This window comes from Biomphalaria glabrata, chromosome 7 (genome assembly GCF_947242115.1).
Source record: "Biomphalaria glabrata chromosome 7, xgBioGlab47.1, whole genome shotgun sequence".
Taxonomy (NCBI): Eukaryota; Metazoa; Mollusca; class Gastropoda; family Planorbidae; genus Biomphalaria; species Biomphalaria glabrata.
In genome coordinates this window covers 3976854-4004776 of record NC_074717.1, presented here as the reverse complement: position 1 = coordinate 4004776, position 27923 = coordinate 3976854, and the positions used below count along the sequence as shown (strand labels likewise).

Genomic DNA, 27923 nt, shown 5'->3' with positions numbered 1-27923 from the left:
ATTACAAATCAACATCTGCGATAATTACTTGTCATGAGAAGGCTATTTGAAGACAACCTGTTTCAAACACTACATTAATTGAAGTGGACACAGTTGAATCACATCTACAAAATGGTAGCCAAAAGTGTGTTACTCCTGTTTCCGTTCATCCTTTCTTTTGGTAGGTCTGTTATGATTTTTATTATGATTTTATTTTAATTTTTGATCTACAACGGATGTTGAAAAAAGCTCGGGGAAAATATATATATAATATAAAGCAGAAAGTAAGGCTTATGTATGTATTATATTATAAAAATCAAGACTGTTTGACCAATCTTGATAAAACCTGACATAAACGTTCTTTAATTCTAAAGAAAAAACAAACCAACGGGTAGGTAAAGTAGACCTAGAGCAAACTGAAGACCCTCAAAAAAGTTGTCTTAGTCTATAAAAGTATATTACAACTTCATGGATCTATGTCATATAGCCATGTTTACTTGAGACAAGACCGAAAGGTCACGCATGAGCAGAGCAGAAAATCTCGAAAAGTTGCAATCCACCAGGGCTAAATCTAATTTCTAGATCTCCTGCTCGGAACATAATGTTATACTTTTACACATGAACATGAAATAGTGTCAATTTTTTCATTATTTTAATGCAGACTAGCCTTCAAATGTGTGTTTCAAAAACGCATACACTTAAATTCCCTATAAATTTCCTGCTTAACTCTTTCTCTCTGTAATTATTTACCACATTCTGGTGGAATCAACGTTGGTATCGTCAGTTAGGAGAGAAAGAGTTAATGATTCCCAACAGCATGCGCTGGAGTTGAGTCTGGTGAATGTGAGTTATTTAAAAAAAATTATAACATTAGTATAACAGTAGTTTTTACCTTCATCTTTCATTAATTAGCATGTTGGGCCGATGGGTGCCAATCATTAAAAGCGCTGGAAGAGCAATGGGTAACAGAGGAACTGAGGAATTTAAAATTTGATCCGAGTAGAATCAAACAGATGAGAAATAATGTAATACTGAACAAGAGATACCAGGAGCTGCAATCGGAAATGCGGGGAGTGCTTGAGGACATAATGACAGAATTTATGGAATGTAAGCGACTCTTGCAATAATTGAATCTTTCTTTCCAATTAAATCCTTAAATACAATCTATCTTTTTTTATGTTATGTTTGAACATTTGGCTGAACGAATATTTGCTTTGCTATTCCCATCAATATGATTTATGTGATTTGAACAATTTGCAAGAAACATTTCCTTATTATTATTATTATTATAGCTTTTATATAGCGCTACTTTCATGCTTATAGCATGCTCAGAGCGCTTTTGGTCCAATCTCATTTGTGGACCAGTGGGGGGGAGGGGGTATCTAGGAGTTGGTTTTCCGTGCTGCCTTTAGGCGCTCAGTAAACACAACTCTGCCCGAGTCGGGTGTCGAAACTCGAGCCCCCTTCTAGGTAGCCAAGCGCACTTGGCCTCTCGACCACGCTTCCCACCATAATAAAAATATTATTGTTGTTATTATCACGTTAGAAACAAACAAGTATTCGTTCTCTGGCACAGCCAGGCTCAGGTTTTGTCGGGAGAAAATTGTCTTAGAATGATTTATCAATGACTAAATAAATCAACCAAATCTGGGACACACCGCGAGGAAACGTAAACATTAAATGAATTTTGCATTCAGTATTTTCATTTCGCATTATGAAAAAATAACGAAAAAAAAAAAGCCGCGACTTTTTATTTCAGCCGGTAATCGGACTTTGCCGAACAAAAAAAAAAAGTAAACGTGTAACAGTGCAAATTGTGAGCTTTAAGCCGGACAGTTCCGCTAAATGGGAATGGTATGCAGTTAATCACAAATCAAGTATCTTGAGTTTGCTAACTATCCTGCCTGAGCGTGTTACTTCGCTCTTGAGAAAGGGAGGAGTCGATTAAAGTGACATGAGACAGGCGTGGGGTATTATGAACGAAATGGGAGGAGCAAAAGTCCAAAGTAAAAATAACTTGCTTAAAGAGACGACAAAACATTATCCACCGAGTTAAACGATTTCTATTGTCGTTGCGACACTAACGATTTTAATTATCTAAGACTCAAATCCTTATTTAATATCCCATTTGTTAGAAGAGAGTAAAGACGTGCTTTTCATAAATAGAATATTCTGACAATGAAGAAACATATGATATCTCTTATAATCTGCAGATGAGGAGATGTATTTGGAATTAGAGGGTGATGAGGATTTCAATAATTTACCCAAAGCTGAAAAGGAATATTTACTAGGACCAAATAAAAAGAAGAAACAGTTCATTAATTCGATAAGAAAGTCGCTCACAAACAAATTATTGCAGGGTAAGCAGCTACTAAAGTATTTAATCTTAAGCTCTACTGGCAAATCCAATACAGTCTTGCATTAAGATATATTTTTGTTTGCTATCGTGTTCAAACGCTTAGTTAAGTGTTGTGTTGAAATGCCGTGATAAAGCTCCTAGTTTCTGAACTGGGGGGGGTTCTCGTGTTCGAATTATTTGGTGAAATTGTTTGGTGAAAAGGTAAGGCGGTTGGTCTTTGTGCTGGCCATATAACATCCTAGTGAACCATAAAAACATTGACCTTTTACATCATCTGCCCTACAATCACATTGTCTATTAGAGGATCTTTTTAGTTCTATGCACTAATTGCGAATTCCTTAACTGGTGAAGTCACATTTTTAAATTTTAGTTTTGCTCCTATGCAGTTTACTTTTTTAAGTTTAAATAATATTGTATGTAAATTAACATATTTCCCTGAAATTTTGAAAATATATTATTTACTTTAAAATTTAGTTGTATAAAAATCCCTTTTGATACCGCCGGTAATTCACAATTCTAAATATGTAACAATATGGGGTGGGCTATGAAAAATAAAATTTAGTTTCAAAATACAGGTTTAACTTTGCTTATATGTTTAGAATTCCCTGCGCTACGGAGAATTTTTTTTTGTTTTTAAATTTAACTATTGTATTGAAAGTACAATTGATTGGCAACACCATTGATTGGCAACACCATTGATTGGCAACATCATCGATTGGCAACACCATTGATTGGCAACATCATTGATTGGCAACACCATTGATTGGCAACACCATTGATTGGCAACACCATTGATTGGCAACACCATTGATTGGCAACACCATTGATTGGCAACACCATTGATTGATTGGCAACATCATTGATTGGCAACATCATTGATTGGCAACACCATTGATTGGCAACACCATTGATTGGCAAAACCATTGATTGGCAACACCATTGATTGGCAACATCATTGATTGATTAGCAACATCATTGATTGGCAACATCATTGATTGGCAACACCATTGATTGATTGGCAACATCATTGATTGGCAACACCATTGATTGGCAAAACCATTGATTGGCAACATCATTGATTGGCATCATCTATATTCAAGCATTATTTTGGCCCTGTGATCGATATTTGTCTAGTAACTAGTTTTCATGTCTGGAAAATCTGGTCATCTTAATTTAACCTTCTATCATGGCTGCATGGTCGTGCGGTATGCGCGCTGGACTGTTGTCGACACGATGATCCCGGGCTTATACCCTGCCCGCTGTCATCTCCAGTCGTCGTGCGGGTGTTTTTTGACTAGGAAGTAGATTATCTTCAATTCTTAAGAAACGTTTTTGTTTTTGTAAAATGTTTTACATGTTTCGGATGTTCCTTCAGAGTTGAAGATAGTTTACTTCCTAGTCCAAACCTCCCGCAGGACGACGGGGGATACGAGCGGGCAGGGTTTGAACCCTCGACCGTCGATAATTCCGAACGACAGTCCAGCGCGCAAACCGCACGACAAGGCAGCCATCCGAAACATGTCAAACAAAATGTTCAATAGTCCATCAAAACGCGGCTAGTACTGTTATAGATTTCGTGAAAACCAATGCATTGCTACAATTGTTTTTTTTTTTAATTGTATCTTTTGTACAGAAAGAAAAAAATTGAAAAAAATACAAGGTATGTATTAAACTAGTTTAACATAATCTGATATGTTTACCAAACTATTGCTATTTTTAACTAAATTGGACATTTAAACAAGATGTAAACTTTCAAAAACACCCGTATAAATATAAATGTATAGTTCATGAAAAATCACTAACCCTTTTAACTACTCCACTAGTTCAACTTGTTGATGATAAGAGCTCAGTTTTGTAAAACACTATAAGACATCCAGCCTTAGCTATTTTTTTAAGGTGGAATTTGGATTGCGTAGACCAAAACCACATATTGGGCGAAATGTCGAACACAAATTAGAGCAAAGTCTGCTCCTCAACCGCAAATATAATTCTTTCCAAAGGTTCATCGCGAAAATCAATAAATCAAATACGTTGTAAAGATCTTTGTTCTACAATTATGCAGACAAAGAAAAGCTTCTGTCGGTCATCTTGTGCTAATGTTATAACAAAATCTTAATAAATTAAAAATAAGAACAAATGTAACCTAACAACACCTAGTCTCTCGTCTCGGTTTATCAGCCACTTGATTTCACAACATATACATTAGCATTCTAATTTAAATTCTGAAGGTAATTTGGTCCATTCGCTTTTAAAAGATTTTTTTTTTAAACTTGATATAGGCCCCTACTTACACAATAAAGCAAACACTGCTTTTCTCGCTACGGAGACTTTTAAAAACTTATTCAATGGTTTAATCTTTTTTTTATTATATCTTTTGTGCAGCACAAAGACGAAGGGGTATGTATTAAATTAGTTTAATATAGTGTAATAAGCCTGACAAAATATGACATATTTTCACAAATTTCATATTTAAACAAGAGATACGCTCTCATACATGTGTGTCCATCTATATAAAAAGTTGCATAGCCTTCTTCATGGACTTTATTCATTTAAAAATTTAGCTAATACCTCAATCACTGGACTTAGTGGCCGAGAGTAGTTAAACATTTGACTTACGAATCTGGAGGTCATCGGTTCGAATCTCGGTAAAGAATTTAAAACTTTGGGATTTTTAGGGCGCCTCAGAGTCCACCCAACTCCAATGAGTTCCTGACTGAAGTTGGTGAAAGTAAAGACGGTTGGTCATTGGGCTGGTCACATCACGCACTGCTCGTTAACCGTTAGCCAAAGAAACAGATGACCTTAACATCATCTTCCCCATAGATCGCAAGGTCTGAAAGGGGAACTTTACAATTTACTTGTATCGATTTGAATCAAATACATATTTCTATCCAATATAATTTACAGTTATTACAAATCACTAATGTTTATAATAAAAAGTCCATTTATTAAACTTATCAATCTTTGTTTAGTAAAACACTGTAAAGCATCCAGCCTCAGCTATGTATTTTTATAACTAAAATTACTCTTTATAATAATAAAAATCTTTATTGTCCGTATGGAAATTTGTCTTACAATCTGTGCATTACACCAAACAAAAAACATTATAACTATAAGAAACCAAAGTGTACATTTCATGTCTGGAATATCTGGTCATCTTTTATTTAACCTTCTATCATGGCTGCATGGTCGTGCAGTATGCGCGCTGGACTGTTATGGTCAACACGATGATCCGGGCTTATACCCTGCCCGCTGCCAATGTTAACCACAGTGGCTCAGTTGTCTTAGACGACTGTGGACAGCAGATGGTTATAGGTTTTAATTTGCGAGTTTTCATCTCCTATTCAGGCTGCCAGACAAAGGTATGGAGACCAGTCAGCTCATCAACCGCAAATAAAATATTTACAACAGAATCGCAGACTAAAATGAGTGTATTAAATAAATACTTTCTGTAGAAACAATTAGAAACAAAGTTAGGAACTATGGCAGCAAGCTGTCTCCACAAAGATATGTCACTAACAATGTCTAAAGCCTCTTCCCACCTGGTGTTCAATGCTCAGAGGTCTTCCACGAACGTGTGGGGCCAATTTATACGAGCACGTCCCTGTTTGCCGCTTTCCTCGTATTGGCCTCCATGTCATCGCAACTCTTGGTATGCGTAACTAGATAGGAGCTATTCATAAATACGTAAAGTAACATCGTTTCAAGACGCCATACCAGGAGGCAACGGTTAAAAGCTAAAGATATTTTAAGAACTGAATCTTTTGAATAAATTCAATGGAGCTAGCCAATATTAAAAGGGCACATTTTTATGACCAATGAAGAATAATCTAAAAAAAAAACACTAATGATATAGCAAAATTAAGGTCATTGGTTAATATGCATGACTAAATGCATAACGCGTAAGACGTAATCATCTTCTTTTCTAAAATAACGTCTGTATTATATACGATTAGATAAGATTAGAAATGTATTTTTTTTTTCAAAATGGCGCTGCACTGTGGCGACATGCAGTTTGTGCTTTCAAATTGAACCCCCTGTTATTGCTTTGATGGATGCATTTCAGATGTTCATTTGTTATTAGTTATGTAGATGACTTTTGTCATTCAAGGTGGGCTCCACAATGAGTATTTACATTACAATTGTTGCTAGATCTAGATTTGTTCAACTTTACTTATTCTAATATAAATTAAAGAAGAAAATGGCAACCCGAGAGACCAACTCCTCAAACTTCGTTCAAAGAGGAAGCCTCTTCAGCCATGTTAAGCCAATATACATTTTCTGTACCCTTCTTCTGCTAGTAAAAGGAAAAGATTGCAAAGGAGGACTACTGCAAAGGCTGAGTCCCACCCCTTCCTACGATCATTCTATCTAACGTCCGCTCAATGAGAAACAAAGGAGATGTGTGCCCATGTACGCTACGACCACGTTTTTTTAGGGAATGTTGTCAATTATCGTTTACTGAGACATGGTTAGAGGAGGACGACAACGATGATCTGATTGTTATTGATGGTTTCTCTTGCGTGAGATCTGACAGAACGGCTGAGTCTAAGAAGAAGAAAGGCCAGGGGGGGCTGTGTGTGTACATCAACATCAAGTACTGTAATAACTACACGGTTAAAAAGAGAATGTGCTGTCCTGATCTAGAACTACTGGCGCTTTCATTGAGACCATTTTATTTGCCACGAGACTTTGGCGTTATTTACATAGTCCTGGTTTATGTTCCGCCTACAGCCGAGACGGAAGTTGCAGCTGAAATCATCGTTAATCAATGTACATTGAAGGATGACCTACCCACCTTCTATCAACATATCTCATGTCCAAGAAGAGAGGACAGAACTCTGGAGACTTATGTTACTGTAACATCAAAGGAGCATTCACATCTTGTAAAAAGCTACCACTAGGATCATCGGACCACAAAACAATACAAGTGCTGCCTACTTACCGCACGAAACTTAAAGTCTTTTTACAACAATTTAAAAGAATGGACTCAATACAACATTCTCAAACTACAGGGTTGTCTAGACTGCACCGACTGGAATTTGTTTAAAGAGAGCAATTCAAATCTGGAAGAATGGGTCGAAGCAGTGTCGAATTACATTTAACTCTCTCAAAACATGTGTATCAGTACTAAGAGTATCAAGATATACCCAAACAATAAACCATGGGTCACTGCAAAACTAAAACGGGAAATCATAAAAAGAAAATAGCTCAACGAAATCTCAACGTCACTCTTGAGGAAGGGAGGAGAAACTACCGCACAAAGCTGGAAGACTCGATTAAGTCAAGTGACATGCAGGATCACAAGTCAAAGGTAAAAATAATCTTGCTAGAAGAGACGACAGAACATTATCCAATGAGATCAATCATTTCTATTGTGGTTTCGACACTAACGATTTTAATTATCTAAGACTCAAATCCCTTGAGGATGTCAATGTTAACAACTGTTAAGAATTAGCGATTACTAAAGAGCAAGTTTGTAACATTTTCAAAAACGTCAACCCAATGAAAGCTGGTGGGCCTGATGGAATAAAAGGGCGAATCTTAAAAGAATGTGCTGAACAACTAGCTGAACCTTTCCAAGAGATTTGTTCCACTTTATTACTAAACCACAAGATGCCACCTGTGTGGAAGTCATCTATAATTGTACCTGTGCCAAAGGTTTCCAAACCAAAGGAAATGAATGACTTTAGACCTGTTTCACGTACTTCCATTGTGTCTAAATGTTTAGAAAAAATGTTTAAAATGTTGCTTCTGAATGATCTTTGTAGTAAGTTGGACCCTTTACAATTTGCTTACCAAAAGGATAAAGGTGTAGTGTAGATGATGCCATCCTAAATATTTTAAATTGTGTCTACAAACATCTGGACTTACCAAACACTTATGTAAGATTGTTCTTTATTGATTTCTCATCAGCTTCTAATACCATACTACTTCATTTACTTATTGAAAAAAATGAAAGAGTTGAAGATTAGTCCACATATACTATGGGCTAATGAAATTTTGACCCAGAGACCTCAGATGGTTAGGATAAACAATGTAATATCAAATGCACGCATAGTTAACACCCTACCCACTGCCATCTCAAGTTCGGTACGTGACGTTTTGGCGACGCCGTTTTGGCGACGCCGTTTTGGCCCCGCCGTTTTGGCGACGGGACGTTTTGGCGCGAGCCGTTTTGGCGACGGGACGTTTTGGCGCGAGATATCATTTGACGATAATTTAATAAGCACGTAACTTTTATAATAATGTTTATTGCACTCTACCATAATATTGTATGTATAGTATGAATTCTCACACCGTTCAGCGAATTGTCGTTTTTTTTTTATTATAAAGGTTTTGCTTATTTCATGAATATAGGCCTATAATAATTCAGATTCCTGAATGGTAATGACATGCTATATGTGAGTTCTGCTAATCGCACTGGATGACATTTTTGGATTTCTTTCCAAAAGATTTTGTTTTTTATTTGACATTAGTGTAATATACGAACTAGCTAAGTGCCACATTTTAATATAACAAAAACCATGTTAACATCTAAAGCTCTATTACGCTGAATGACAACAATAACTCCACACATAGTAAAGATCAAGACTCGGAATGTGGTCAGTACTCTAACGTGAATAGATATATTTTGAGAAATTGGGTTGGGGTGATTTGGGTGACAAATCTCGCATTGACGCAGGTAGAGTTAAACAAATGAAGACAAGACCAGCACCGAGCACTGGTCGTTGGCGTCATGCGTCTGGCGATCATCTCCTTGGGAATGGTCATTACATGTGACACCTATCCCGCCCCCTCTCTTCTGCTCACATTTCACTCCTTGTATATACTCTTTCGTCCACCCCTCCCCTCTCTCACGCGTAAGACGATAATCTGTTTCTAGCAGTCCACTTGACATCACTAGGTGCGAATTTATAATCCTTAATCTTTAATTCCGAGAGCGGCCCAAAGTCTACCCCTCTCTTTCAATCTCTTCGCCCCTACGTCTTTATAAGCTCGCGTAGTTTGGACCATTCACTAATAATTTTATCCAGTACGCAGACAGACTAGAAAAACTTTCGTCATTTTATTCTATTATATTTCTAACTAAAAACCTGGTGGCAGTCTATATAAAAAATGGAAAAAGTCCAGTCGAAGCGAGGAAAAGACAAAATTTCGCATGAAGGATATCTCTATGTTTTCGATAAGTTTAGTGCAGACCACTCTAAGAAGTTCTGGCGTAGTGAACTTAAAAATGAATGTAGAGCTGGTCTACACACAGATGCTGTAAACAACGACCTTGTTCTAAATCAAAATGATGTGAAAAACAAACACATTTAGTACGTGAAAAATATGTCTTAACACAAACACTCGTGCAAAACATAGATATGAATAATTCTTTTAAAAGAAATAATACAATAAACGTACATAATGTATATCGCGCCAAAACGTCCCGTCGCCAAAACGGCTGGCGCCAAAACGACCTTCGCGCCAAAACGGCGGCGCCAAAACGGCGGCGCCAATACGTCCTGCTTCGCTCAAGTTGTAGTGTGGGAGGTTTGGACTAGGAAGTAGATTATCTTCAATTCTTAAGGAACATCCGAAACATGTCAAACAAATTATTCAATAGTCAATCAAAACACGGCTAGTACAGTTATATAGACTTCGTGATAACAGATGTATTGCTAAAAACATTTTTTTTTAATTATATCTTTTCAACAGAAAGAAAACTGCTAAGAAAAATAGAAGGTATGTATTAAACTAGTATAATACAATCTGATTTTTATAAAAATATTGCTTTTTTTAACTAAAATTGACTTTTAAACATAAAGTAAAATTTCAAAAAACACCCGTATAAGTATAAATGTATAGTTAATGAAAAATCACTAACCCTTTTAACTAAAACTCCATTAGTTCAACTTGTTTATGATAAGAGCTTAGTTTTGTAAAACAATATAAGACATCCATCCGTGGCTATTTTTTTAAAGTGGAATTCGGATTGCGAAGACCAAAACCAAACACTGGGCGAAATGTCGAACAAAGTTAGAGAGCCGCCCATGTACCAGTTAGAGAGCCGCCGATGTCTCCACTTAAAGAACCGCCGATGTCACAGATTCAAAGCGACGGCAGTATTGGTCCTGGTAGATATAACCTAAGACCATGAACAAGCAGACCTAATTATAAGGTTTAACATTGTATCTATGTTTGTATATCATATCTCAATTTCTAATCGAACATCAATAGGCTTAATATGACACACTTAGAAGTCTACTTAGAACTGATCATTTTATAGTCAATAACTTTTCTAGTTAGACATTTTTAATTGTATTACTTATTTCATTATTATTCTAGACTACAATAACTAATGGTCTAACTTCATAATTCATAATATGGCACTTATGAACTAATCATTTATAGTGTATAAAATGTGTTGATGGTTATATAATGATTTTTCAATGGAGCAATAGTGTAAGTACTTAGGCCGCCTTAGGGATCTATCATTGTTTATTTTCTATTATTCACATATGTATGTAAGTATTCTGTAGGGATACTTAAACCGCCTTAGGGATCAATCATTGTTTATTTTCTATTATTCACATATGTATGTAAATATTCTCTATGGTTACTTAGGTCTCTGGGAGGTGCGGTGGCTGAGCGGTAAAGCGCTTGGTTTCTGAACCGAGGGTCCCGGGTTCGAATCTTGGTGAAGACTGGGATTTTTATTTCGGGATCCTTGGGCGCCTCTGAGTCCACCCAGCTCTAATGGGTACCTGACATTAGTTGGGGAAAAGTAAAGTCGTTGTGCTGGCCACATGACACCCTCGTTAACCATAGGCCACAGAATCAAATGACCTTTACATCATCTGCCCTATAGACCACAAGGTCTAAAAGGGGAACTTTACTTTACTTTTTTACTTAGGTCTCCTTTATTTTCTATTATTTACATGTTTATGTTCCTATAACTTTTAGACGGGGTGAATGTATTGTAACTGAGTTGTTTATTTTCCGCATGTGTCCAGCGTATCAGAGGGTGTCTAGGTCTAGTGTGTGTGTGTGTTCATAGTACTTTAACAATGTGAGACGCGCTTGTATTCGTTCACTGTAGCCAAATCTAGTTGAATAAAGCCAATATCGTGGTTTTGTAGTATTTGTTATTCCATTACAGACGAAAATCACCTTTTGGACCGAACGTCAATCACATTTGCTTAGTAGTCTTAGACGCCTGTTAATTAGCAGTAGGCTAGGCTGTATTGTGTTGTTTTTTATTTGCGATAGCACCTCTAAGGCTGTTAATTAGCAGTAGGCTAGGCTGTATTGTGTTGTTTTTTATTTGCGATAGCACCTCTAAGGCTGTTAATTAGCAGTAGGCTAGGCTGTATTGTGTTGTTTTTTATTTGCGATAGCACCTCTAAGGCTGTTAATTAGCAGTAGGCTAGGCTGTATTGTGTTGTTTTTTATTTGCGATAGCACCTCTAAGGCTGGCTGCCGAACAAAACTTAGAGGCAAAGCCTGCTCTTAAACAAATAGAATTCTCTCCAAAGGTTCATTGCGAAAATCAGTAAATCAAATAAATACTTTGTAAAGATCTTCATACTACAAGTATGAAGACATACCAAAGCTTCTATCGGCCATCTTGATATCTGTAATCTTGATGTTGTAACCATAGACTTAAATATATTATATCTAGACTGGAAACCGGAAAAAAATTCTTATGCACGATTGATCGATTCACAGACCTATATATAGAGACTTTTATGTACAACTCTTTTTCAGGCAGGTTCTAAGGATGTCGCCCCAATCAATCTTTTCTGTCTTAGAAAAGTAATGATCTTTAGTTTCCAAAGTTTATACTTTATAAATAATGCAAAATCATTTCTCGGATTTTCTTAAGATTGGGCTATTTATCACAGAACTATATATTCACGTAAATATATGAAACAAAGACATTTCCTGTTAGTTTCCATTGAGATAATGTTTCAAAATTCCTAGATCGAAATAATTCATGTCTGTTGATTGGTGGGAAGCTGGTCGAGAGGATTTGAAGAGGGTTGAAAAAACAACATATTTACTTCTTAATAGTACTTTACAAAACAACGCCTTTTTTTAACTTTTTACAAAAATGTTCAAGCAATTTGTTTGAAGTGTAAAAGGATTTCCATGTCCAGTCTAGATATAATAGATACAAGTCTATGGTTGTAACCCTGCCTTGCACCAGTGCTTGTGGTGTGTATGAGAGCACTATTGCACCATAACGAGAAGGCGCTAAGATAGAGTAAGGAAGAGTGTATCAAGAGATTATGGAGAGTCTGAATTGTTGGGAACCAAGGAGCGTCTTTTGTGCTTCCGGAAGACTGTAGTGGGGACCTGGAGCGAAATGGGGAAGGCTGTCGTTGGCCCGTATTCGGGCTGCTTGTGAACAGACTTGTATAATTAGTACTGTTATGTGTTAGTCCTGGTAAATAAAAACACTTCATTAATTATTGTAGAATTTCGTTGAGTTGCCTGCCTTAGATTTACAACAACATTTTTGGGTTTCGGCACATCGGCATACGGTGCCCAAACTCCCTCAAGAGTAATTTTTCCTTTCAATCTTAAGAGCTAAATTTCATACTACTAAATAGAAGTTATCAAAATAAGGACCATTCATAGTTAAAATAGTAAAAATACAAAAACTAATCTGTTGCAAATATTATATATTCACAATTATTTTGCCCTATCACCAATAAAATTCTTGTAACAAAAAATAAAATAAAAAATTCATCTCACTTAACAAAATCTAGTCTCTATTCTCGGTTTCTCAGCCATTCTATTTCAGAACATATACATTGGTATTCTAATTTAAATTTCTGGAGATAATTTGGTCAAATCGCTTTTTCTTAGCGTTTTTTTTACATCAAAACTTCCTTAAATGTACAAAATAAAACTAACATTGCTTTTCCCGCTACGGAAACGTATTGAATAGTTTAATCATTTTTTTTATTATATCTTTTTTGCAGAACAAGAACTAGAAGGTATGCATTAAATTATATTAATATAGTGTAATAAGCCTGTCAAAATAGGACAAATTTCCACTAAAATTTCACATTTCAACAAGAGATACGCTCTCATACATTGGAGTAAAGCTCATGGCTTTCTACGGGACGAATAACTGCTTTACAGATAGTATTAATTTATTAATAAAAAATGTTTAACTATCAACTTGAATCGCGGGGGTTCGATTGCTGAGTGGTTAAGCGATTGGCTTAAGAACCTGGAAGTCCTGGGATCGATTCTCTGTGAAGATTTTGAATTTTGGTATTTTTAGGGCTGTTCAACTGAACCTCTAAACAAAATATGATAAAATTGCATTTTTTTTACCAGCATTTGTAGATTTTTAGATCTAAAAGTGATATTCGTAAATCATAAAGCTGATGCAACTTTTTCCGTTACTGATAAAGTAAATAAAAATTGTGTTACTTAATTGTTACTAAATTGAGTATTAATTGTTTTATTTAAAATTATCTTTTGTGCAGAGATAAGGCTAATAGGTATGTATGAATTCGTTTACTATAGTGTTATATAAACACATATTTTAACTAGTTTCACATTTGAATAATTAAATTAAGTTAACTCTTTCAGTGCCAATGATTTCGATCGAAAACAATGGTGTTTTCTGCGATGAACACAAATTGTCAAGGGGGGTAGAGTTAATAAAACTAACATAACTTTTGTATGTTATTAAATAATCTAACATATTTGATTGAATTTAAAGGAAAATGAATGGGCTACATAATTATGATGAATAAAACTAATTATTCACGAAAATCTTTTTTCGTTAATTTTAAGCTGCTCAAATAGTAAAAATATATAAAATTAAATAAACAATCTGTTGCAAATAGTATATATTCACAATTATTTTGCCCTACACAAATCAAAATTTTGTAAACATGTCGCAATAAATTAAAAATAAATATTCAACTCTGGAGATAATTTGGTCAAATCGCTTTTTTTTTTTTTACATCTGAACTTCCTAAACGTACATAGTAAAGTGAACATGGCTTTTCTCGTTACGGAGACTTTTAAAAACTCATTGAATGGTTTAATTCCTTTTTTATTATATCTTTTGTGCAGAAGAAAGACTAAAAGGTATGTATTAAACTAGTGTCATAAGCCTGCCAAAATAGGACAAATTTCCACTAACATTTTACATTTAAACATGAGATACGCTCTCATACATTTGTGTAAAGTGCATGGCCTTCTACGGGACAAATAACTGCTTTGCAGATAATATTAAATTATTTTTAAAACTTATCTAGATTATCTATCAACTTAATCGCGTGGGCTCGGTAAGCCCAATGTTTAACCACTTGGCTTACGAACCTGAGGGTTCTGGGTTCGAATCTTGGTGAACAATTTAAATTTCGGGATTTTTTGGGCGCCACTGAGTCCAACCAACTTTAATAGGTACCTGACTTAGGTTTGCACTGGTCACATCACACCCTGCTCGTTAACCGTTGTCTTTAACATCATCTGCCCTATAGATCGCAAGGTCTAAAAGGGGAACCTAAATATTTACTTTTATCAATTCGAATCAAATACATGTTTCTATCCAATATAATTTACAGTTATTACAAATCACAAGTGTTTCTTCAACACCTTGAGATCTGGTGTCGAAGGTAACACATTTCTGGGTCGGCGCCCCCCCAAGAGTAATTTTGCTGGTGACAAAGTAATATTCTTCAGTGGAGTAGTTCTGTAGTCTAATCGCGACAGAAATTTGTCTTCGCATTTCTTCCACAGTTTCTTCACTGTCTGTATAGCTCTTTCTGCCTCGCCTTTTGAACTCTGAAAATGAAGACTCGAAATTCCATGCTCTATTCCGTATGATTTACAGAAATGTAGGAATTATCTTGAAGCGAATATACTCTTCATTGCTTCGAGGATATCTGATGTTTCCCGTGACAGTTTGACATCAACAAACTTTGAGAGGTAGTTAACTAGAAGCACATACTTTTCCCCCTTAAAGTTAAACAAATTACACCCAACCATGTTATATGGAAGGTCTGGTGTCTTGGTAGGTATAAACGGTTCTGACACATTTTGATTCTGATGTTCAGCACACCTACTAAAATCCCTAACTGTCACTTCAATGTCTGCATTCATGCCTGGCCAATACATGACTTCTCTAGCTCTCTGCTTACACTTCACTATTCCTAAATGAGAGTTATGTATCAGATTTAGCTAGTATAAAAGTAAGCTTGGTGGCATGACTATTCTCAGACTTTTGTATATAATTCCATTAAAAGTTGATAACTGGTCTCTTGAATCCCAATTGGAGTCTCGCTTCTTGTGTCTGGCCAACCAGTCATAATTACTTCCCGAAGCATTGAAAGTTCTTTGCTAGTACAGTCTTAAATTTCATTGTAGTTCGAATCACTTACAGAGATCATAGCACTGAATCATCTGTAAATTCATATGTCTGCTTATCAATTCGTTGTAGTAGTCCTAAGCATTCAGCTGTGTCACCACTCAAAATGTTCTCTTGATTAAGGTCTACTACCTCAAACATTGCTTTCACCTCTTGGGTATTATTCTTCAAAGGTAGCACCATTGCTCCTAAAGTCTTAATGACATGGTTACTGTTAGACTTGATTGACTTTGCTTAATAAGCAAATTTTACTTTGTCTTTGAGGTTTTCAAACTCTCACTTGAAAAGAATGTTACACCTAGTTTTTTACAGTACACTTGTCTTCAACGACATTGACGTTCTCAATTTTACACTTTTTATACTGGCTACGTGCATTACTAATAGAAATAATATTTTCATCAATGTGGCTGTCCTCCTCTATCAGATTAACGTTGCGTCTTTTTCATTTTGCAGAAATTGCATGTGGTTCCTATTGCTGGACATTTTCCCTTTTCGTGGTTCTTGCCGCATTTCCTACAAAATTTATCTGAGTTGTTTGTCTGTAACGTTAGACTTCTGCTTGAGTACACTGTGTTACTGTCTCTTGATTGCTAGAACTTCTTGGCGCCTAAACATTTTCACTTGGCTTTGCGACATCTCGTATTGTTTTCCGATTTCTATAGCCTTGCTAAGGTTCATCTTCTGTCTCTGATCAAATAGTCTTAAGTGTACCTTTTCGCGTAAGACTACACCATAGATCAAATCAATAAGCATATCATCTGGATTGTCATACATATATATATATATATATATATGGCTCCAAATGAGTCATTGGTTTTGGCTTAATCTTGAGACGGGGCAGAATCTGGTGTGGCTAATCAAGCCAATTCTAGAACGGCAGACTTTGCCACAATTCGTACATGTGTATGCCTCTGATTTAGGGCTAGCGGACAGGGCAGCTTTCTTTTTTTCCCTCTTGATTAAGTCCGCTTCAATTCTTTTGTTCTCGGCAAGGGTTGTCCCAGCACGCACAGTCTGTCTTCATGCACTCCGGTCTTTGGCTATGTTTTCCCACATACTTTCGCTGATGCCTGTGGCTCTCATGTCTCGATGTCCGAGCCAACGTAATCTTCTTTGTGTCAGGAGAGCATGCATGCTGTTCATATTGGCCAATCTCAAAACTTCCTGATTGGAGACATGGTCCCTCCAAGAGCATACTCACAGTCCATAATGAGAAGATTTAGGTCTTTAACAAAGTTATCGAAACTTTTTCCTTCTACCTGCTTTCTCAGATGTTCTTTAAATCTAGACACTCTTCCCCTTATGAAGCCTTCTATTTTCTTATATAGCAATTGCGGATCTTTCCTATTCTTATATAATACAGACGTTACTTCAAAAAAGATGATTGAATACGTCCTACGCGTCATGCAAATTAACCAATGACCTAAATTCTAGAGTCACTGGTTTTCCTGGCTAACTCAAACAACTCATCCCATGCTCTAATAGCGCTAGGGAAGAAAGAGCATTTGTACAAATCTGTCCCTCTTCACTATCAGTTGACCTATCCACATTCCCAGTCATCCGGCTTTTTGTTAACTATCGGCACCAGCTAATGGTCCTTTGAAACAAAAGCTCACCTGTTGAAATCTTAAAAACTCTTGATATAGATCTTTTGCATTCCAATTCAAGATTGGTTGCTCAAAATAAAAAGATGCCATTATTAGATTATTATTATTATTATTATTATTATTATAGCTTTTATATAGCGCTACTCTATGCTTATAGCATTCAATCTCATTTGTGGACCAGTGGGTGGGTGGGGATATCTATGAGTTGGTTTTCCGTGCTGCCTTTAGGCCCTCAGTAAACACAACTCTGCCCGAGTCTGGTGTCGAACCTCGAGCCCCTTTCTAGGTAGCCAAGCCAAGCCACGTTCAAGCGCACTTGGCCTCTCGACCACGCTTCCCACAATAGAAGCCTTTGTCTGGACAGCTTTTTAAGTTTTACTCTGACACCTAAATATGACACCAATCCGAAATACTCGAGGGAAACTTTTAAGATGATTTTAAAAGATAATCAATGGAAATAATTCGGTTGAGCTAGCATTCTAATATAATTGTAAAAGGAGTGATACAGTGCACTTAAAGAAGAATAGAGATTTAAACTTAAAGGAAATGTAATTAGATCTTTATTCTACAATAGTAAAGACAATCCAAGGCTTCAGGCGGCCATCTCATTTAAAGAAACAATCAGACGCCAAACAATCAATAATATATAATAAAATCAGTTTTCAAACTTCTGTTCCTCGTCTCCATTCCATTTCAGTAAATATATAAAGCTGTTGAAACAGATTAGCTAAAACATCATCTGCTTTATAGATCGCAAGGAGTGAAAGAGAAACTTTTTTAAACTTTTACATAGCTGCTAAACTTAAAACGTTGAAAACAAAATATGGAAAACTCGCATTCTACAAGCTTTTGCAGTGGGCAGTGTTCTTTTTATAGATTCATACATACTATACCTATGCCATTAAGCTAACTTCGATTTTTTTCTAATAGGATAAGGTTAGAAACATGTGAATTGCTGTAACTTGATTTGTTGCATTATATCTTTTGTACAGAATTCTATAGTGAAGTTATGTATTAAATTTGTTGAAGATAGTGTGATAGGTCTACCAAACTAGTACACATTTCAAAGTGAAAGTTTACATTTCAACTGAAGATACACTTTTACAGACATACACTTTTACAGACATTTGTATAGATCTATATAAAGTTGCACTGCCCCTACTGGCAAATACATTGCTATTTGGTAATTTATATTAATTTATTAATATAAAATTTATATATCATTCTAACTCGAATACATATACAAATTGCTATAATATTTATTTTTTAAATTATTTTTGTGCAGAAGTAAAACTAGAAGGTATGTATTAAATTGGCATATAATATTGCAATATGGCTATCAAACTAATAAACACTTTGAACTAAATGTTCACATTTGAAGAAGAGATAAAATCTCAAAGCCTTTTTTTTTTGTAAAGATGTATGGCCTCTATTAGACGAAAAACTGCTATACAGTTATTAATGTATTTTTTTATGGATTTTAAATTTAGCTTATTTATGACAAGATCACACAATATTAAACAATATAAGGAACCCAGGCTTAGCTTGGAGTTTCCAATGCAAAGACCAAAACCACTCTCAGGGCCAAATATTTACCACACTTCTCGGTAGTCTGACAGCTGTGGACAGCAAATGGTTGTAGGTATATTTTTGGTGTTTCTATTTCCATGGCAACACCCAAACATAGGTATGGAGCCCACTCTACTTATTACCCGCAAATATAATCCTTTATTCGTAGCAAAAAATCAGAGAATATATTTTTTTTGTATCGCGAACCACATTTAAAAAAAAGTTTAGGAATGAAGGGCCGCATATATTTATGAAGCTGTGTTATGACCATTTCCTTTGTTTTGGAAAGGGACAGTAGACTTTGAAGATTGAACATGCTTACTAAAATAAATTACCTGCATAAAAAGACTACGTTAATAATTCTAAGTTATCTAAACAGAAAATAGTTAGTCATTTGCTTTAAATTGTAAACTTTTAACTTATGATGACATCCATGTGTGTTTATCAATTCAAACTTAATACTTATTGCAAAACGTTTATCGTCTGGGAGGTCCTAACTTAATGGTGAGGGGATTAAAGTCACCACTTAAATCATTTTAAAAAGTATTTGCCGATGTAAAATTAGTTATTGTGGTTGTTTTTTTTTTTCAATGCTTTACTCATTTTTCACACTTTCATTGCCGTTTAGGTAAGGCTAAAAAAAAAATGCTACACTAAGAGGATGCGCAAATGTTTAATTAGGCCAATGGTTTCATTAAAAACCTGTTCATGTTTGCACAAAAAAAAATCTTGTAGTGTACTGCTGTTAGCTCGTGACGTAAGCGTGTCAAGTTTGTTTTTTTTTCCCTTTGACGTCATGGAGAATTCTCATTCATAAAACATTCTAGCCAAAATAACACTCAAACATTTTGAAATCGATATAACAGCCAACCTCAAGTTTTCTCCTTGTGGCCATTTAGTCAAGAATTCGTTCGTTTCTCACTTCTCATACGTTGAAATTTTAAAGAAAAATTGTTAAAGCCGTTTTCGAGATAATATAATATATAGCTACTCTTAATGTGAAGTAAAGACAATTCAAAGCTTCCGGCGACCATCTTGCACAAATGAAATGATTTACACCGCGTGTAAACTTCTTTTTTCCTTTTCAAATCTTTTAAAATGAAAATAATGACAAGAAATAAGTAGACTCAGATCATTAATTTATATACAACTTACTTCACAAACTTATGCCCCTTTTGTCTTCGTTCATTAGCAGTTCGATATCAGAACCATGCATTGTTAAGCTTAAACTCTTCCCAAAATATGGTACCATCGCATTTTCAATAGTTATTGTAGTTTGTTTTTTTTAGATCTAAATGTGATGTTTTTTTTTAGATTTAAACGTGATGTTTTTTTTAGATTTAAACGTGATGTTTTTTAGATTTAAACGTGATGTTTTTTTTAGATTTAAACGTGATGTTTTTTTTAGATTTAAATGTGATGTTTTTTTTTTAGATTTAAACGTGATGTTTTTTTTTTAGATTTAAACGTGATGTTTTTTTTTTAGATTTAAACGTGATGTTTTTTAGATTTAAACGTGATTTTTTTTTAGATTTAAATGTGATGTTTTTTTTTAGATTTAAACGTGATGTTTTGTTTAGATTTAAATGTGATGTTTTTTTTTTACATTTAAACGTGATGTTTTTTTTAGATTTAAACGTGATATAAGAAAATCAAAAATAATACAGCTTTTTTTTTTTCATCACGAATGCACTTTAAAAAGTTATGTATCTCTGTAATCAGTTGTTGTTTTTAAATATCTTTTGTGCAGAAGAAAGACGCAGAGGTATGTATTACATTAGCTCGATCGATATATAGTGTGATGTGTTTACTAAAATAGTAAATATGTTTATTTCTGTTGCTTATTTACAAACACACACACACATACATATATATATATATATATATATATATATATATATATATATATATATATATATATATATATATATATATATATATATATATATATATATATATTATAATTATATTGCAATAGTTACAAGACTCAAGCCATAAATATTCGGGTGTAAATTTATCTTATCTTGTATAAAAATGCAGAGGTTACTTCAAAACAGAGGATGATTACGTCCTACGCGTGTTGCTATGTCAATCTTGTCTTATGTTAATCAATGACTTACATTGTGCCAAATCATTTGTTTTCCTATGTGACTCCGGCGGCTCATTCTATGCTCTAATAGTACCAGGGAAAAGGAGCATATGTACAAAATCGACCTAGCATAAGGAACAAGGAATGCGTCTATATCTTTGTGTATTTCTGAATATTTTTATTAGGTCTTGTTTTTGTATCACACAAACCTCTTGAAACTACAGCTGCCTGTGCTGGATGAGAGAAATGTTTTTTCTTGAAAACATGTGCTGCTCAAATTTGCTAAAATTTTGGTTTTGATTTTGATGTTTAATTCAGAATTAGTCATCAGAATTCATCGGGACTCATCGTATGAGTTATGACATTAGCACCACTACAAGAATTACACAAATAAATGAAAAACTTTAATGCAAGGATCAAATGCCTTGAGTTGCCGGGAAAAAAAATCCATTCTTCAAAAAAGATTTTTTTAATTGGCAGAAAAATTTGAGGAAAATAATTTTACCTGCTCTCTATAAAACGAAAATGACAAACCTGACAAACTGATATTAAGATGATGTCTGTAAAAGAACATTTGCGCATGCTGAGCAAATTATTAATCTTCAGGACATACTGTTTTGCACTTGTCAGTAGTCTATTCAGAGATCACATTTAATGAAGACGAAAATACTATAGCCACTGACAAAGTTTGCCTATTGGGATATGAAATTTCTAAAGGCCTACTCAAGTCAGACCCTGACAGATTCCAGGCTTTAAGAAACCTTCCTCCTCCTCAAGATATGCGCTCACAAAAACGAATCGTGGGCATCTTGGCGTACTACTCGCATTGGATCCCAATTTTTTCTAACAACATAAATGTTTTGGCAAATAATACGCCGTTCCCTCTTTCAGAAACAGTAAAGACAGCCCTTAACGAATTAAAGCTGGAGCTGGAGAAAATTGTAATGAAACAACAAATACTAGTCTACCAATACCATGGCTTTATTCGACAAAAGTAGACTACAGTAAACAGTGAATGAAACCAGCACGTCTCGCATAACACTGATGCAGTACTATACACACACACACACTGGGCATGACCTTCTGACACGCTGGACGCACGCGGAAAATCAACTCAGTTACACTACAAAAGTCAAAGTTGAAGATTTCCCAAGACAGATTTTTTTGAACTCATCATACCGAAGTAGCGATAAATGATTTCTCTTCTTCAATGTCAGTTACACAGCGGGATCAAGTTTTATTAGTCACATCCCGATTAGTCTGTCTTGCGTGTTGTCCTTCTTTTTCCAATAATATATTCTTCTTTTGGTCCGACAGTTACGCTGGGCAGGGCAGTATCCAGTAAGGGAGACGAACGTATGCCAAATGCAATCTTTTTTTTGGTGAGCTAAAAGGTGGTCGACGTAACAGAGGCGCCCCACGGAAACGCTACAAAGACCAGCTTGGGCGTCAACTTTCCTTGGCTGACATAGAAGAGAGCACCTGGTTGCATGCGGCCTCAGAACGATACAATCTGGAGGTCACTAACAAAGGCCGCGGGATACACATTTGAGACCAAAAGAAAATCCGCTGCTGAGGACAGACGCAGGCGGCGAAAAGAAAATCTAAATCGACCACCTGCGGACAATTGTTATGCTTGCCATGTATGTGGCAAAATATGTAGGTCACATCTGGGACTGCGCAGCCATGGGAAATGCTGCATTCCTCACTGATCTTCGGACTCGAAGACTAGCCTTATTATAATTATTATTCTTGCAAAACAAAATTTTCCAGCTTGCAAGTTCTCAAGTCTAAATACAGAAAAAGACTGGATGTAGAAGAGGACGTTCGTTGTGATCTCTTATTAACTCTTTCTCTCCGTAATTATTTATCACATTCTAGTGGAATCAACGTTGGTATCGTCAGTTAGGAGAGAAAGAGTTAAAAACTGTCCTGACAATTTCATGATTTGGAGAAACAAGACTGTCGCAGCAATATTGTAGCACTATAGTTTGCCATTGATGAGATTACAATCCGTGCTTCCTTATAAGACTTTTTCCCCCATTCATCAGTGGTGTGACTTCAAAAGACTAAAATCTGCTGTTTCACCAAACTCTAAAAGAAAAGATGGTAACATCGACTTTTCACTATCTTTCTAACTTGTAAAAAATCTAAACTTGACTGACTGACTAAAGCTAAGACGGGTTTTTCCCTTACAGAGCTGGTTCATTCCTATACTTAATCATCTTTTATATTACCTCTTATTGCAGAAAGAGAAAGGGAACTACAAAGACAAAAAGAAGGTATGCTTTATCTTAAAATAGTTTCCTACGTCTGGTGATATGGTGCGCAAAGTGCACTCGTTCAAGAAAATAAAGTTGTTCTTTTCCGCCATGACCCTAGTGGCAGTTACTGACTGAGAGAACTTACATCTTATTTAGCAATGCTCATCAAGCCGTTACATATTTCGATTTATTTATTTCTTAAGCGTGAAAGGCCACCCATTATTCATTATTTCATTTATATATCAAAAGAAATGGGGTCGCGGTGGTTGTATGGTTAAGCACTTGGTTCCAAACCTAAGGTTCTGGATTCGAATCCCGGTGAAGACTGGAATTTTGAGTTTCGGGATTTTTAGAGCGCCCCTGAGTCCACCCAACTCTAATGGGTACCTGACTTTACTTGGGGAAAGTAAAGGCGGTGGTCGTTGTGCGGGCCACATGGCACCCTCGTTAACCGTGACCCACATAAACAGATAATGTTTACATCATCTGCCCTATAGATTGCAAGGCCTGAGGGGGAAACTTTACCTTTCTATTATTTTTATAGCGTTAAAAACAATTTATTCTTTCCATTAACTATTTGTACTATCATTTTTTTCTTGTTTAAATAAGAGGAAGAAAAGAAAAAGGCAAATTCAAGTAAGTACTAAATAAGCTCAAAATAGTCTGATATAGTTACCATACTTTGACATATTTTACTAATAGTTCACATTTCCAAAAAAGATATATTAAAATTATAATTATAGATGTTTATGTTTATTGTTGTATCTGTATCATTTATCTTCTCTTTAGAACTAACGTCTGTAATTTATAAGATACACAGTTATCAATACGCGCTGATTTAGCTATCAATCCAAATAAAATACATTTGTCTACTTAATACAGTTATTAAATTCCTATACTATAACTTATGTTTCAAATCATTGTATTCGTGTATTTTACAACTCTTATTTTAATTATAAACATTGTTCTAGCACAGAGAGGCAAAGACCCGAATACATGCCTACATATGTGTTAGAAAATTCGGAGGTATTTATTTAATACTGTGAAAGTTTTGGGAGCACACGATCTAAAGCTTATCTGTTACTTTGGGAGCACAACAGTTTCCTCTCTCTTCGCAGCTGATGTAACAAAATTACTGGCAAGTGTCAATAGAGTGTGGAATCAGCGGACTCACAGACTTTGCCAGGGTGTCGCAGTGTGTGCTGCAAACAGCTAAATGACTTCAGGTTGACTCCCGAAGCATTTCCCATGTTTGTGTATATATGCAGGACAGCAAAGATAAAATTCAGAGTTTTGCTTCTTCAGCGAGGTGTAGCCAACCAAGAAAACGAGCTCCGGCAGCTCGAGGTTTTCTGGTTAAGACACCAGTTTGCGTTCTTTCCTGTATTTAAAAAATGTTTTTTTGCCACAAGTGTAGACCATTAGACTGGTTGCTGGAGTTTGAGACAAATTTTACTGGAAGTATTTTATTATATGCAATGGAGAGCTTGTATCTATCACCACTTCCCGCAAAAACAACCTTACGGAAACGGGTGGACAAGGACTGTTGGGATATTTTAAATTCCCGAAGCTATTTTTAAATCTGTCTCAATAACCAACAAGCTTGAAAATGAGATGAGAACAAATACTCCGCACTTTTCCCTTTTTTTCTAAGTCAGACCGCACTGCCTTCTCCCGAATTCCCGCGCTGTGACACCAGCGCAGTTCATTCCCTTTCTGCCTCATTAGAAAACAGTGGCATTGAACAGTTATGGCACTTGTCCCTTTTAGTGTGCTCCTTTGTAGCGACCCCGAAAAGGGAAAAGTCGCTATTTGGTTTGTGCAAAATGTTCTTTTGTCCGTCTGTCACACTCAGATCTCGAAAACTAGAAGAGTGAAGTGTTTTAATATACCGGTACTCCTTTTGTTTAGGTTCATTGGGCTCGCTGTTACTCGCTAAGTTACAGCAATATATTAAAATGAATAACCACAAGTTTGAAAACATAGAAATTTTTAAATATTTATAAAGCATGATAATTTCTACAATGACTTCATGTCAGAAGTAATGGAACGACTAGCGGCTGGCAACAGAATGTTTTATAACACATAGCGGATTTAGAACTTTTAAGAGGGAGGGCGATTTTTTTTTCAAATTCTGACGCCCAGTAAATCATAACGCTATAACCCTATGTATAAACTTATATATATATATATATTCTATCATGGCTGCCTGGTCATGCGGTTTGCGCGTTGGACTGTCGTTCAGATTTATCGACGGTCAAAGGTTCAAACCCTGCCCGCTCCCATCCCCCGTCGTCCTGCGAGAGGTTTGGATTAGGACATAATTATCTTCAACTCTGAAGGAACATCCGAAACATGTCAAATATTTTACAGAAAAAAAAATTTACAACGGCTAATGAGTTTTTAAAACATTATTACTTTTGCCAATCAAAACAAAATTATGTCTTGAATATTCATTCAAAATAGGCGAATTCGATTGATATCCAACGGGGCCACCTCTGAGTTTGTTTGATAACACAAACTTGCTTTGAAATATTTTTTGTTTGTGTGTGTTTTCAATTTGCAAATCTTTGTGTGTACTGTTAGAGCTACTAGTTTCTGCCATTTTCCATTGGCATTAAAGAAGATATCTTTTCCATCATCAGATGCTCTAAAATATGAGAAACTTGTTTAGATAATTACATTAAAACAACGCGATTTAATGTGGAACTAATTAGTCTGTATGGCAGAAGTGCTTTACCTAAATAATACAAGAAATGATTCTATAAGTAGCTTCCCTTGGTATAGTCTGTGGAGTAATTTGTATTACAGGTAACGCCCCCAACCAAAGTGTGTTAAGAAAAAAATTTGACATAAACATAGAAATGATATAAACAGAATGATATTTGGTAGTATCAATCAATCAATCAATCTATCTATCTGTCCATCCGTGCGTCCATCAATCCATCCATTTATCTATCTATCGTGTTATTTTAATGTACAAATTGTGTTTTGTCTTTCTCCTCAGGACAAACTCAGATGTGTTTATGGAAAATCTGTCCAGCGGCGCCATGGCTTGTCGACAGGAACCGTTAATGGGACAGCCGCTGAGGGCATTGCATCCGTTTCTCTGCTATTTATAAAAAATTAAAGCTAAAATTGTTATACAATGTTTATATCTATATCTATATATATACAAAGTAAAAGATTTGAAAAGATATTTCACAGTGCTGCGTAGTGTAACAGGATATTATTCAACGACTGTAACTACAACAGATGATTTCAACAACAAAAATATTTGCACATTGTACAAAAAGGGTTGATTCTTGTTCGTTCTATTGTGACTATTTCTTTTTTTTGAAAACACGAGACATTCTATTACAATGATATTTTGACCGATTAATGAAAAATAAAAATGTGTTGTTGATAATGTTTTTTTTTTTTAATCTTGTTCATTAATATTTCTCTTTTACTGATGTCTTCTGTGTTTAGTTCAACAATGTCAGGTGGCCGAGCCTCGCTCGGTTAAATAATTTCCTAAGTCATTTTGGGAATATTTTTGTAATTAAGAAAATGAACGATCAGATAAAGATTACAAATCTGAAGAGTTGCTTTAGTGTTCTGTTAGTTCTAAATGTAATTGTACATGGCGATTAAATATAAAGTCTCTAAAGTCTTCCTACAGTCTAGACAAACCACACCTCACGTCCGTCTTATAGTTTTACAATACATCTTTTGCAGTGTAACTTCTTAGATGGTTACGTTCAGACATTTAATTATGGAATTAGTATATTCATTATGGAATTAGTATATTCATTATGTCTTTAGTACGAAACATCAAGTGACGCAAATCTCTACGTTATAGGGTAAAACAGGCACTTTGTGACAAAGTAAAATGGCGCATTTTTATTAATAGACTTAAATCATTGCATTAGTTTTCTAAAGAAACGTTTCCGTGGGCACCTCTGTTACGCCAAACAATATGCTCGTTATCCATACGGGATACGTGCCCTGCCCAGCCTGACTGTTGGACTATAAGAAGTTCATACCGGCTTTTGCCATCCATCCATCCCAATGGTGCTACAGCCCGTGCAGGGATATGACCTGCTTTTACACATCCCTCCATTCAGATCTCAACTGGGCATTCCATCTCCAAGCCCTAACCCCAAGCTTTTTACCGAGGTTAATAGTTAAATAAAAAGAGGCTGCAGCGTACGCAAACTCGTTGGCCGCTGGCTAGATATCATGTTCAGTGTGAGCAAGTAAGGCGTAGAGAAGCTGTGTTATGACCATTTCCTATGTTTTGGTACGGGACAGTAGACACAAAGCACGAACACATGGTAATAATTCACCAGCAAAAAAAAAATTATAATAAGGCTTGTCTTCGATTCCGAAGATTAATGAGGATTGCAGTATTTCCCGTGGCTACGCAGCCCCAGCTGTGACCTACATATTTTGCCATATCCAGGGCAAGCATAACCATTGTCGACCGGTGGTCGATTAAGATTTTCTTTTCGCGTCTGCCTCTGTTCTCGGCAGCAGATTTTCTTTGGTCTCAAATGTGTATCCGGGGCCTTTGAATAGAGCTAATTCTTTAAGTCCGTCAGTTACGCTGGACAGAGCGGTATCCTGTATGGAAGACGAATCTCAGACGAACGCATGCCAAAGGCAGTCTTTTTTTGGTGAG

At 35.7% G+C, this 27923-nt stretch overlaps 1 protein-coding gene across 1 annotated transcript; it reads left to right on the top strand.

Annotated features, from left to right (window-relative positions):
• Positions 1 to 50: 50 nt before the first annotated feature.
• Positions 51 to 26670, top strand: LOC106069789 (myosin-M heavy chain-like). Its single transcript, XM_056035898.1, has 14 exons — positions 51 to 160; positions 892 to 1086; positions 2193 to 2339; positions 3972 to 3998; positions 4721 to 4735; positions 10043 to 10069; positions 13318 to 13332; positions 13834 to 13848; positions 14432 to 14446; positions 18621 to 18635; positions 20655 to 20669; positions 23243 to 23275; positions 23867 to 23893; positions 26265 to 26670. Exons 1-14 carry the CDS (start codon positions 112 to 114, stop codon positions 26330 to 26332), a joined length of 663 nt encoding a protein of 220 aa, XP_055891873.1. The 5' UTR covers positions 51 to 111; the 3' UTR covers positions 26333 to 26670.
• The last annotated feature ends 1253 nt before the right edge of the window (positions 26671 to 27923 follow it).

What these genes read in the sequence shown, in the direction of transcription:
- LOC106069789 (XM_056035898.1), top strand. Translation starts at nt 112, where the DNA reads ATGGTAGCCAAAAGTGTGTTACTCCTGTTTCCGTTCATCCTTTCTTTT. An exon ending in ACTACAAAGACAAAAAGAAG is followed by an intron (nt 23,276 to 23,866) that starts GTATGCTTTATC and finishes TGTTTAAATAAG; the next exon opens with AGGAAGAAAAGAAAAAGGCA. An exon ending in AAAGAAAAAGGCAAATTCAA is followed by an intron (nt 23,894 to 26,264) that starts GTAAGTACTAAA and finishes CTTTCTCCTCAG; the next exon opens with GACAAACTCAGATGTGTTTA.